The sequence below is a fragment of the Doryrhamphus excisus genome, linkage group LG3 (assembly GCF_037039965.1).
Source record: "Doryrhamphus excisus strain RoL-2023G ecotype Guam linkage group LG3, RoL_Dexc_Guam_v1.1, whole genome shotgun sequence".
Lineage (NCBI taxonomy): Eukaryota > Metazoa > Chordata > Actinopteri > Syngnathiformes > Syngnathidae > Doryrhamphus > Doryrhamphus excisus.
This window is the reverse complement of record NC_136359.1, coordinates 4,419,384-4,431,951: the sequence shown is the minus strand read 5'-3', so window position 1 is coordinate 4,431,951 and position 12,568 is coordinate 4,419,384. Positions and strand designations below refer to the sequence as shown.

The following is a 12,568-nucleotide window of genomic DNA, read 5'->3' as shown; positions in this document are numbered from 1 at the left end:
GAGTCTTGATATTGAATATTGTAAATCAATAATGGTCAGAAGACAAAAAAAAGGGTTCAGGCAAGATGGAATGAGACAATAACGAGATAAATATTGTTATGTAGGTCAAATCTGAAGTAGAGTTTGAACTCACCAGACCTCCTGACGTTGGACCTCCTTGCAGCACAACAGACAGCCACCATGCACATTGCAAAGACAACAAAGTGCACCAAAGTCCTCGTCTCCATGTCTTTGCCTTTAAAAAAAATTTTTAAAAAAATAAAAAAAAAACTCAAATGCTCATTTTCTCCAAAAGTCGAGGTAGTGACCAAGTCAAATGTTCATAGGAATATTAATAACCAAGTTATTGGAGGTGTTTATCTCCAAAAGATGCCGCATGCAGAGAGCAGTGTCCGGCTCCTGGGTGACACTGATGGGATTAGGGTCCAAAAGATCAGTGGGTTGGGCACGTCACTCCACGCACGGACACAAGACACGAGCGTGTACCCAAGCACGGGAGCGCGCACAAGGACCCAGGGGACACCTTGTGCGCAAACGAGTGCCGACGCAAAAGTAGTGGGCATGCTGGTTTCTGTTTTTTTTTTTTTTTTTTTATGCAAGAGGCTCCCTTTCGTGTGACGACTGTGGACGTCTTATAAGCGAGCAGATGACACGAACAGCCAAGTACTGGAACGTGGAGCCATTTAAGGGCTTTAAGAGGATAATAAGCGTCTAATCTGCGCACCGCACTCACAGATGGAGGCCACGTCTTGATGCACATTTACACGTTACTACACCCGCTTTTACCGAAAAATAAAAAACATCCAAACTACACACGCGTGTTCGCTGCAAAGCTAACATCGCTCCGTTTAACTGCCACTCGTGTTATCATTCTGTATGTATTATTATTAATTAAATTAATATTTTAAATTCCACAATAAGGAAAAATATTACAAAATTAATCGAAACAAATCTAAAAAAGGCTTGAAAATATTTTGTATAAAGTAAAATATTTTCTCAACACAACTAGCAATTCATTCATTAAATACACACCTTTACAGTAGCCCTTCCAGCGGATGTGACTTTCTAAAAATTACATTACGTATTAAAAAAAAAGACTACAAATTCAATGGAATAAATCATTTTGAAAATAATTTCAATAAATAATATTCAATTTCCCTTGGCGAATGTAGTAATATATGCAATATAGCAGTACTAGCAGTATACACAACACTGTGGTGGGCACGCTGCTGGCACGTGCAGAGCTCACTGCTTCCACCTACTGGCCACAGAGGAAAATGATGCCGGGACAGGCCGTTACATTAGGTACACCTACACTGAGCTACACATGTAGATATGCTACAAAGTTGTTTTGCATTATATATATAAGTGAAAAAAAGACTATTATTGATATGAACTTTGCTCTTTAATGGTCCAGATATTTCTAAATATTTGTATTATTTATATTAAATAATATTTATTAAATAATTTTTTTAATTGATAAAAATTCACTAAAAATATTTTAAAATAATTTTGCTTTATCACCATAATATTACTCCCCCCATCTAATTTTAAGAAAATTACTCCTTTTTTCGTGATTTCTTTAATATTTCAACTAATATTTTTAACTAAATTGATATTAATTTTTCCATATTTTACAAGTAGATTCACACAAAATTTAATTTCGAGTGAGGATACAATATTTTCTTAAATATTAATTATATTTAATTAATTAATACTAATTATTAAATATTTTCAATATATATGTAAATATTTTAAATATTTTGTTAAAATATTTTCTTAAATATTTATATTAAATAATATTTTTTAAATGATTTTTAATTGATAAAAATTCATTACAAATATTTTAAAATAATTTTGCTTTATCACCATAATATTACTTCCCCCAATCGAATTTTAAGAAAAAATTACAACTTGTTTTTTATGTTTTTCGTGATTTCTTTAATATTTCAACTAAATATTTTAACTAAATTAATATAAATTTTTCAATATATTACAAGTTGATTCTCACAAAATTGATTTTTTTTCGAGTGAGAATACAATATTTTCTTAAATATTAATTATATTTAATTAATTAAAATTAATTATTAAATAAAAATATTTAATATATATGTAAATATTTTAAATATATTTTTAAAAATATTTTCTTAAATATTTTCGTAAATTTTCTTCTGGCAGTTATAATATTTGGGCTTCTCGTAACATTAGAATGTTTTTCACAACCCAAAATTACAACTTGATGCTTTATTATATTATTATATTTATTATATTATTCCAAAATATTATAACTTTACACTACTAAAATTACATTTTTTCCCTCACAATATTACAATGTTATTCTGATCAAATTGACTTTTTCCTTTATGCTTTTTAAATTACTGCAGATTTTTCCAATTCTTTTCTCTTTATTATTAACACAGCACTAAGGGAAATATGTTTTAGAATATTTCTAATGGTTATTTTCTCATATTGTGTGATTTTATTGATGTTTTTTTTAAAGAAAGAAAAATAAAATGGTATTCAGTACAGATGAGCATAATTTCCTAAACCTATAAACAGCGACCACTGGTGGCAACATTTATTCCTGCAATAAATGAAATCCTTATTCTCCATTGTATTGTTAAATAATTCTACTACAAATTGAAACCGTATGTGTATGAAATACTTTCTATATTCCTCTATAATGCATCTGTTATAAGTTGAGCTGCAAGTTAGCGTCCTAATACCACTCTGGTGTATTTGAACGCAACGTCATGTGGTCAATTTGTTTTCATCCATCACTCCAGCTCGTCTCTCGTGATATGAAATGAAGTCATTGTGAGGATGTGATGTCCTATTGGCTGCCAACGACCCGTGTGACGATTACATAAGGAGGACAATTGGACAGGTTTTGGCTCCGGGGGGGGGGGAATAGATCTTCACCTTTCTGTCAAGTGAGACCTCGCAGAGACGATTCATCACGACGTGCTCCATTCACATCAGATCTTATGCAAAAAAAAAAGTCTCCTTCTCTGAATTATCTTGATTGGGGGGGGGGGTAAACGAGAAACATTGCAGCCTCGATACGTCACTTCTATATGCTTCTGTAGCTCAGGACAAAGAAAGGAACATCTGCATGCACTTAGTCTGTGGACTTGATTTAAGCTGAATAAACAACTTTTAATCAGGGCTGGAGGAAAGGAACTCTGTTCCCTCGCTCGGTTCCCTAGCACGGTTCAGTATTAGTATTCAAATTTCCCTTTAACGCAGGAAGGATGCTAACCATCGCACAAGTCGAAGATACCCAGCTGTCAGACGCCGTTACAGACTACAGTTAATGAATCTTTGAGGTTTGAGGAGGACTGCGAGAATATGTTTTAACAAGGATACAAAAACGCTACAGTACAAGCGGAACGGCGCCAGGAGAAAAAAAGGCAGCAGTGAAGTAAATGAAATATTTCATCACTTGTAAAGCCACACTTGAAGTACTCCGCAATGTACTCACAATCCATGTGTGAACAGGAGAGAAGAGGTGCTGCTGTGACTCTTCTACAAAGCTATCTCGTAATTTCCACTTTCCTAATCTCGTAATTTCCACTTTCCTATCCCGTAATTTCCACTTTCCTAATCTCGTAATTTCCACTTTCCTATCCCGTAATTTCCACTTTCCTAATCTCGTAATTTCCACTTTCCTATCCCGTAATTTCCACTTTCCTAATCTCGTAATTTCCACTTTCCTATCCCGTAATTTCCACTTTCCTAATCTCGTAATTTCCACTTTCCTATCCCGTAATTTCCACTTTCCTAATCTCGTAATTTCCACTTTCCTAATCTCGTAATTTCCACTTTCCTAATCTCGTAATTTCCACTTTCCTAATCTTGTAATTTCCACTTTCCTTATCCGGTAATTTCCACTTTCCTATCCGGTAATTTCCACTTTCCTATCCCGTAATTTCCACTTTCCTTATCCGGTAATTTCCACTTTCCTAATCTCGTAATTTCCACTTTCCTATCCCGTAATTTCCACTTTCCTAATCTTGTAATTTCCACTTTCCTATCCCGTAATTTCCACTTTCCTAATCTCGTAATTTCCACTTTCCTTATCCGGTAATTTCCACTTTCCTATCCGGTAATTTCCACTTTCCTATCCGGTAATTTCCACTTTCCCATCCCGTAATTTCCACTTTCCCATCCCGTAATTTCCACTTTCCCATCCCGTAATTTCCACTTTCCCATCCCGCTATTTCCACTTTCCTTATCCGGTAATTTCCACTTTCCTATCCGGTAATTTCCACTTTCCTATCCGGTAATTTCCACTTTCCTAATCTCGTAATTTCCACTTTCCTTATCCCGTAATTTCCACTTTCCTATCCGGTAATTTCCACTTTCCTTATCCCGTAATTTCCACTTTCCTATCCGGTAATTTCCACTTTCGTTATCCCGTAATTTCAACTTTCCTATCCAGTAATTTCCACTTTCCTAATCTTGTAATTTCCACTTTCCTATCCAGTAATTTCCACTTTCCTAATCTCGTAATTTCCACTTTCCTAGCCGGTAATTTCCACTTTCCTAATCTCGTAATTTCCACTTTCCTTATCCCGTAATTTCCACTTTCCTTATCCCGTAATTTCCACTTTCCTTATCCCGTAATTTCAACTTTCCTAATATCGTAATTTCAACTTTCCTAATCCCGTAATTTCCACTTTCCTAATCTCGTAATTTCCACTTTCCTTATCCTGTAATTTCCACTTTCCTTATCCTGTAATTTCAACTTTCCTAATCCCGTAATTTCAACTTTCCTAATCCCGTAATTTCAACTTTCCTAATCTCGTAATTTCCACTTTCCTTATCCGGTAATTTCCACTTTCCCATCCCGTAATTTCCACTTTCCCATCCCGCAATTTCCACTTTCCCATCCCGCAATTTCCACTTTCCCATCCCGCAATTTCCACTTTCCCATCCCGCAATTTCCACTTTCCCATCCCGCAATTTCCACTTTCCCATCCCGCAATTTCCACTTTCCCATCCCGCAATTTCCACTTTCCCATCCCGCAATTTCCACTTTCCCATCCCGCAATTTCCACTTTTCCCATCCCGCAATTTCCACTTTCCCATCCCGCAATTTCCACTTTTCCCATCCCGCAATTTCCACTTTTCCCATCCCGCAATTTCCACTTTCCCATCCCGCAATTTCCACTTTCCCATCCCGCAATTTCCACTTTCCCATCCCGCAATTTCCACTTTCCCATCCCGCAATTTCCACTTTTCCCATCCCGCAATTTCCACTTTCCCATCCCGAAATTTCCACTTTCCTATCCCGCAATTTCCACTTTCCTATCCCGCAATTTCCACTTTCCTAATCTCGTAATTTCCACTTTCCCATCCCGTAATTTCCACTTTCCCATCCCGCAATTTCCACTTTCCCATCCCGCAATTTCCACTTTCCCATCCCGCAATTTCCACTTTTCCCATCCCGCAATTTCCACTTTCCCATCCCGCAATTTCCACTTTCCTATCCCGCAATTTCCACTTTCCTATCCCGCAATTTCCACTTTCCTAATCTCGTAATTTCCACTTTCCCATCCCGCAATTTCCACTTTCCTATCCCGCAATTTCCACTTTCTTATCCCGCAATTTCCACTTTCCTAATCTCGTAATTTCCACTTTCCTATCCAGTTATTTCCACTTTAATAATCCCATAATTTCCACTTTTCTAATCTCGTAATTTCCAATTTTCCATCTTGTAATTTCCACTTTCTTATCTTGTTATTTCGACTTTCCATCTGGTAATTTCCACTTTCCATGTGGTAATTTCCACTTTCCATGTCATTATTTCCACTTACCATTGGGATATTTTTTTTTCAGTGGGGGGAAACGGGCTTCTCTAATATGCTTTGCTTGTCATATTTGTCAAGTTCACATTATACACTTTCAATATTTTCTATAAGCCAATGTAGTATTTATGTAGTATTCATGTAGTATTTATGTAGAGCTGGAATTGATATCCAATCGTGTTTATGGAGGACAAAAAGCAGCGTGAAGTAGCAACATATCTCACACTGATTGGAAACACATTTTTACACCCAACACACACACACACACACACACACACACACACACTGACCTGTGTCGGCTCTGTCTTATCTCCACCCAAAGAGGACGGACCCTCACACACGTCACCAGCAACACCCCCCATCCTTGTAGTCAGTGTGGACCAGTTCTGGGTGCGGATGGTCGTCAGAGGAACGTCTCCAAATTTGGATTTCTATCATTTAGCGGAGTTTGCGCAATCCTGCCAGTGGGGTCACCAGCGGTCCACGCAGGATCTTTAACCTTCCGAAACTGGAAAAAAAGTCCCACTTCCGTATCCACGATGAGCGCATGAGGCCGTTTGGTTCCGAGCAGCGCCATGTCCCGGGTGGACCATGAAGTTATGGCATAGCCTGACCACTTGTTTGATTCTGCTGGGAGCCGCGCACCCCGGCCAAGCGCCCCTGGTCCGAACCCGGAGCCGACAGCGGTTGTCTTCCGCGGGGGGAGATTCGCCCGAGAAGGAGAGACCCCTGGCGAGTCCACCGCTCCGTATCAGCCTGTCCGTCAGCCGCAGCCAGCAGGACGCGGACGCGGACGACCGGGGAGACCAATGTAAGAACCGCTTTCCGTTGGCCACAATATTAGGTACACCTGCAGATAAAAAGAGTCCTGTCACGACCAACCGTCCACGATACTGATGTGTACCACTCCGAAAAGTCAGCCTGCGGGTATAATGCGCATGTGCAATAGAACAGTGCGCAATTTGGACATCAGGAGAGTGCAAAAATGCGTAAAATCGAGCATAAAATCATGTAAGTAAAGAATCTAAAGAGCTAAAAATGAAATATTAATACTAAGTCTTTAATAAAAATGTCGGACTCGAACTAAAACAGATGCTAACTGAATGTTTCCCATTCAGTCAAAAGCCCAAAATGTAAACAAAACACTTATGAATGAACATTTAAGGTTACTTGATGCGACTTGTTGCCAAAGACTCCATGTGGCAGCGAGACGCCACACGGACCACACCCTCCTGTTTTGCCATGAGTTCCAGCGGGCGATTGCAACAACAACACATCATCAGTATGGATAGAAATCAGGGGTCTCAAAGTCAATTTACCTGGGGGGGCACTGGAGCTAGGGTCTGGAGCTGAGGCTGGGGGCCGCATCAGGTTTTCCAAAAAATAAAAATAAAAAAAAATATATATATATATAACAGAAATATATATATAATAAAAATATTAATAAATATTAATTATATTAAATATTAATAAATATTTATTTAATATAATAGTCTTCCATGCTTCTGCTATACCCTCCACTTTTTCAGTGCTTTGGTTCTTTGGAAAAGCTCCGATAAAACATAAAGTTATAATTAATTATTTTAAATTATTATACATTATCATAAATTATTATAAATTATTTTGTATTTATTATGAAATTATTAAATAAACGTTTCATGTTAATTTTTATTTTTCGACACAAAATAAGATGGAAAAATAAATAAGCAAATCAAAAAACAAATGAAGCAAATTCAATTATTTTTTATTATTAAATAAATGTTTAATATTAATTTTTATTTTTCGACACAAAATAAGATGGAAAAATAAACAAGCAAATCAAAAAACAAATGAAACAAATTAAATTATTTTTGATTTATTATTAAATAAATGTTTCATGTTATTTTTTTATTTTTTGACACAAAATAAGATAGAAAAATAAATAAGCAAATCAAAAAACAAATGAAACAAATTAACAAAATTAATTTTTATTTATTATTAAATTATTAGATAAATGTTTAATGTTCATTTTTATTTTTCGACAAAAAATAAGATGGAAAAATAAATAAGCAAATCAAAAAACAAATGAAACAAATTAATTAATTTTTATTTATTATGAAATTATTAAATAAATGTTTAATGTTCATTTTTATTTTTCGACACAAAATAAGATGGAAAAATAAATAAGCAAATCAAAAAACAAATGAAACAAATACATTTTTATTTATTATTAAATAAATGTTCAATGTTAATTTTTATTTTTCGACACAAAATAAGATGGAAAAATAAATAAGCAAATCAAAAAACAAATGAAACAAATTAATTTTTATTTATTATTAAATTATTAAATAAACGTTTCATGTTAATTTTTATTTTTTGACACAAAATAAGATGGAAAAATAAATAAGCAAATCAAAAAACAAATTAAAGAAATTAAATTAAACTTTCATATCAAGGCGGGGGCCTCAAACTAGCGTCCCGCGGGCCACATTTGGCCTGCGGGCCATGAGTTTGAGACCCCTGATATAAATGATGAATGAAAAGGGACTTTTACCTTCAGTGAAGACATGATTCTTGACGGGTGGTTGATCTCGCCACCATGTGTCTTTGGGAACAGTACCATCTTTCTTGAAGGTAAATATTCATTTATTCATTTCTTTTATCGTTAATAGGCATTCACAATTGTGATGTCAGACATAACTTCCGCTTGCTATTTTGATTAGCGAGCTAATGGGATGCTAACAAAGAAGGTCGTCTATTAACATGACACACGCATAATGTAAGTTAATTGTGGCGTCGATTTTTGACACGCTAACCGTGGCGGACGCTAGCAAGTGTATTTCTTGAATTTAATTGTTTTTTTACGTACGATTACGTACAATGTGCTTAGTACTTAGACTTTTTGACTAATAAGACAGCTGGGATAGGCTCCAGCACGCCCGCCCGCCCACCTGCGACCCTCGTGAGGATAAGAGGTAGAAAATGAATGAATGAACATTTTTTTGAGTTTATGTTGTGGAATAAAAATAAAAATAAAAATAAAAATAAAAATAAAAATAAAAATAAAAATAAAAATAAAAATAAAAATAAAAATAAAAATAAAAATAAAAATAAAAATAAAAATAAAAATAAAAATAAAAATAAAAAGTTGTCATTTTTTGGAAAATTAGCTTTATATTTTGGGAATAAAGTCAAAATATTAAGAGAGAACAAGTCGTATTCAGATTATATTTTCTGGACGTGGTAAAACCGTTCCTTTGTGATGTCAGAGGGACGGACTTCCTTTTTATGGATCATAGTAAAACATAAAACAAAATAAAACAAAATAAAACAAAATAAAACAAAATTAAATTAAACAAAAATGAAACAAAATTAAATCAAATTAAACAAAATTAAACTAAACTAAACTAAACTAAATTAAAGTAAATTAAACTAAACTTGTAATAATATGAGAAACAAACCAAACAAAAGTTGTAATTTGTTGGAAAATTAGCTTTATATTTTGGGAATAAAGTCAAAATATTAAGACTGCTGTCTATTACAGTCCGGAAAAAGGTCGATGAAAGATGAGTCGAATCCTTCTTTGGGCATGTACCGGCATGTCTATATAGACCATGGACAGAAAATTCTGTGTGCCTAGAAAAATCAGTCAAAATCATCAAAATGGCCGGCACAAAAGGTACAAACACGGACTATTAAAGCAATTGCCTGGGAATTGAACTGGGAAGCAAAGCATAATGATGCATCCTTATGTTTTTCTTTAGATACCATGAACGAGCCTCTCTCGGCCGAGTTTGAGGAGGTGGCGGATTTAATCAAAGTGACCATCAGCAGAATACGCCGCTCCCCCTCCGCCCCCCCAGAGTCCACTCAGGCGACCCGGTCTCCGAGGATCTCCAAATCAAATCGGACCCTAAGTCCCAAAGCTCGACACGTCAGACGCAAGAGGAAGAACGGCTCAAGCCGACTGAAAAATACAAGAACAAAGGGCGGGGCTAGAGGGAAAAAAAAGTCAGGAAGTGGGCGGGGTCAGGGCTGCACGCTGAAACAGATCCAACTCAACGTGACAGACTTAGGTTTGGGGTACCGCTCCGATGAGGAGATGATATTCAGGTACTGCGCGGGGCCCTGCAGGAAATCAGAGACCAACTACGACAAGATCCTGTACAACCTGGCCCAGCGCAGGAGGTTCCCCGCTAAGGACACGCCCCCACAGGCTTGCTGTCGACCAATAGCGTTCGACGACGACCTCTCATTTCTAGACGATAACCTTGTGTACCACACCGTGAGGAAGCACTCTGCCAGGAAGTGTGCTTGTGTATAAAAGGACACTTTTAAACGTTACTGTCCCTTTAAAAAAAAATCCCTCATTTATTGCACTTAATCGCTTCCAAATCCGACTGCGATAAGTGAATTTTAGCAAAGTAGGATTCATTATTAATAAACGCAATATTTTCATTGCACACACAAAACGTTTGCCTTTCTAAGTACAGTTTTGAACATTATTAGAGCCCCGCAGAAACGACATAACACCCCTATTAGTCGTTGTTTACAACACTAAAGGTGCAGGCTACTGGATCACCGCAGGGATATAAAAGCTAGCAAACGAGTTAGCCTTTAATTGATTTGGGAGACAAAGTAAGGATATAAAATCATACCACTTCCACATGGACTGAGAGGAGAGCTTTTTTACATTCTTATGCAACATATAACTTATCTTTCAATATTTTTGGACTAATAATAGGGCCTCGTCAACCATGAAACAGCAATCATTTAGTAATTAATAAGCTTAAAAAAACGCAATTGAGTAAGGAACCAACGAGGGACGACTGTATCTCCAAATTGAGATTTTTTTTTTTATTCAGAAAAAAATTTGAATGTATTTTTGGGTTGAGCCTAAGAATATTTTTTTTTTGTTTATTTGTTGAAAATTAAAAAAAAAATTCCTTCATCCAAAAAAAAAAAATTTTTTAACTAAAAAAAATTGAAAATTATCTAATAAACCTTATGACAAAGCCCCTCCCTCTCCCCTCCTCTGGAAAAATGCAAAAAAAAATTGCTCATTGAAATTATGTCTCCAAACAGCTTTCATTTTTTTTCAATGAAAAATCAAAAATCACAAATTTTGTGGGGTTTTTTTGGTTGATTTTCAGAAATGCATACTTTTATTGGACAGCAACAACGACATGTATTGTCGACTGTATCTACAAATTTAGATTTTTTTTTTTATTCAGAAAAAATTTTGAATGTATTTTTGGGTTGAGCCTAAGAATAGAAAAAATTTTATTTGTTTGGTTGTTAAAAATTTCAAAAAAAAAATTCCTTCATCCAAAAAACAAAAAAAAAATTGTTAAACTAAAAAATTTTTAAATTTATCTAATAAACCTTATAGCAAAGCCCCTCCCTCTCGCCTCCTCTGGAAAAATGCAAAAAAAATTGCTCATTGAAATTATGTCTCCAAACAGCTTTAATTTTTTCCCATTTTTTTCCCATGAAAAATCACAAATTTTGTGGGGGTTTTTTTTGGTTGAAATTCAGAAATGCATACTTTTATTGGACAGCAACAACGACATGCATTGTCGACTGTATCTCCAAATTTAGAATTTTTTTTAATTCATAAAAAATGTTTAATGTATTTTTGGGTTGAGCCTAAGAATATTATTATTTTTTTTTGTTTATTTGTTTGGTTGTTGAAAATTTCCAATTTTTTTTCCTTCATCCAAAAAAACAAAACAAAAATAAATTGTTAAAATAAAAAAAATGAAAATAATCTAATAAACCTTATGACAAAGCCACCTCCCCCCCTTCCACTCCTCTGGAAAAATGAAAAAAAAAATGCTAATTGAAATGATGTCTCCAAACAGCTTTAATTTTTTTTTCCATGAAAAATCAAAAATTTTGTGGGGGGTTTTTTGGGTTGAAATTCAGAAATGCATACTTTTATTGGACAGCAACAACGACATGTATTTATGTAATGTTGGATGCATTAATTTATTCGTATTTATTTTATAAATTGATTTTATCAAAAGAAAACATGTTATCTTTTTTGTGTCATACACCCCCCACCCCCCATGCAAATTAATAAAGCTAGATAGATGCAGAACTGAGCTAGCAAGAACTGGCTTGTATTAGCGCTCATTAAATGCAAGCACACATTCCATGAACAACTTAGCTTTAGCCACGCTCTGCTAAGACGTGAAGACCACAGACCAGAGGGTTTCACAATCAGATCTATCTGGCTTGCAGCGCCACAAATAGTTTCACAGTTGCAGTTTCGCTCGAAGTGGCAGCAGAAGCATGTGCGGTTCCGCTAACAAGGAACGCGACAACGCGTCAATAAAAACCAGTCATCCTGTCCCTCAAGTAAACATTGGTGGATCAGTTTGGAGCAGGGCATTTTTGACCCTTTTTTATTGAGTTGTGGACTCCTATAGAGCAGCTACACACAATAACTCGCACTTTTTAGATCTTCCAGAATCTGCACCTATTCCAGCTACTTCCTTGATTTGCGTTTCCTGCCAAAACAGTCCGTTTTAATTTACGTGCCATAAGTGCTTCCTAACTATGATCCATAAAGAGGAAGTCCGTCCCTCTGACATCACAAAGGAACAGTTTTACCACGTCCAGAAAATATCATCTGAATACGACTTTTTCTCTCTTAATATTTTGACTTTATTCCCAAAATATAAAGCTAATTTTCCAAAAAATGACAAATTTTGTTTGTTTTTTTCTCATATTATTAAAAATTTTTATTTTTATTTTTATTTTTATTTTTA

The 12,568-nt window shown here is 35.3% G+C and overlaps 2 protein-coding genes across 5 annotated transcripts in view; one reads left to right on the top strand and one right to left on the bottom strand.

Annotated features, from left to right (window-relative positions):
* The window catches only part of egflam (EGF-like, fibronectin type III and laminin G domains), a 38,334-nt gene extending 37,680 nt beyond the window's left edge, over positions 1–654 (bottom strand). For 3 of the 4 annotated variants that reach the window (XM_078789493.1, XM_058071429.2, XM_058071430.2), the window contains exon 1: positions 134–653. In XM_078789493.1, coding sequence (XP_078645619.1) covers positions 134–227 — 94 coding nt within the window. In that variant the 5' untranslated portion in view covers positions 228–653. Of the gene's footprint in view, positions 1–133 lie in introns of all 4 variants that reach the window. The other variant, XM_058071427.2, reaches the window with a different exon arrangement.
* Positions 655–6,198: 5,544 nt separating this feature from the next.
* LOC131128520 (glial cell line-derived neurotrophic factor) lies at positions 6,199–10,542 on the top strand. The gene is made up of 2 exons (XM_058071436.2): positions 6,199–6,624; positions 9,557–10,542. Exons 1-2 carry the CDS (start codon positions 6,405–6,407, stop codon positions 10,114–10,116), a joined length of 780 nt encoding a protein of 259 aa, XP_057927419.2. The 5' UTR covers positions 6,199–6,404; the 3' UTR covers positions 10,117–10,542.
* The last annotated feature ends 2,026 nt before the right edge of the window (positions 10,543–12,568 follow it).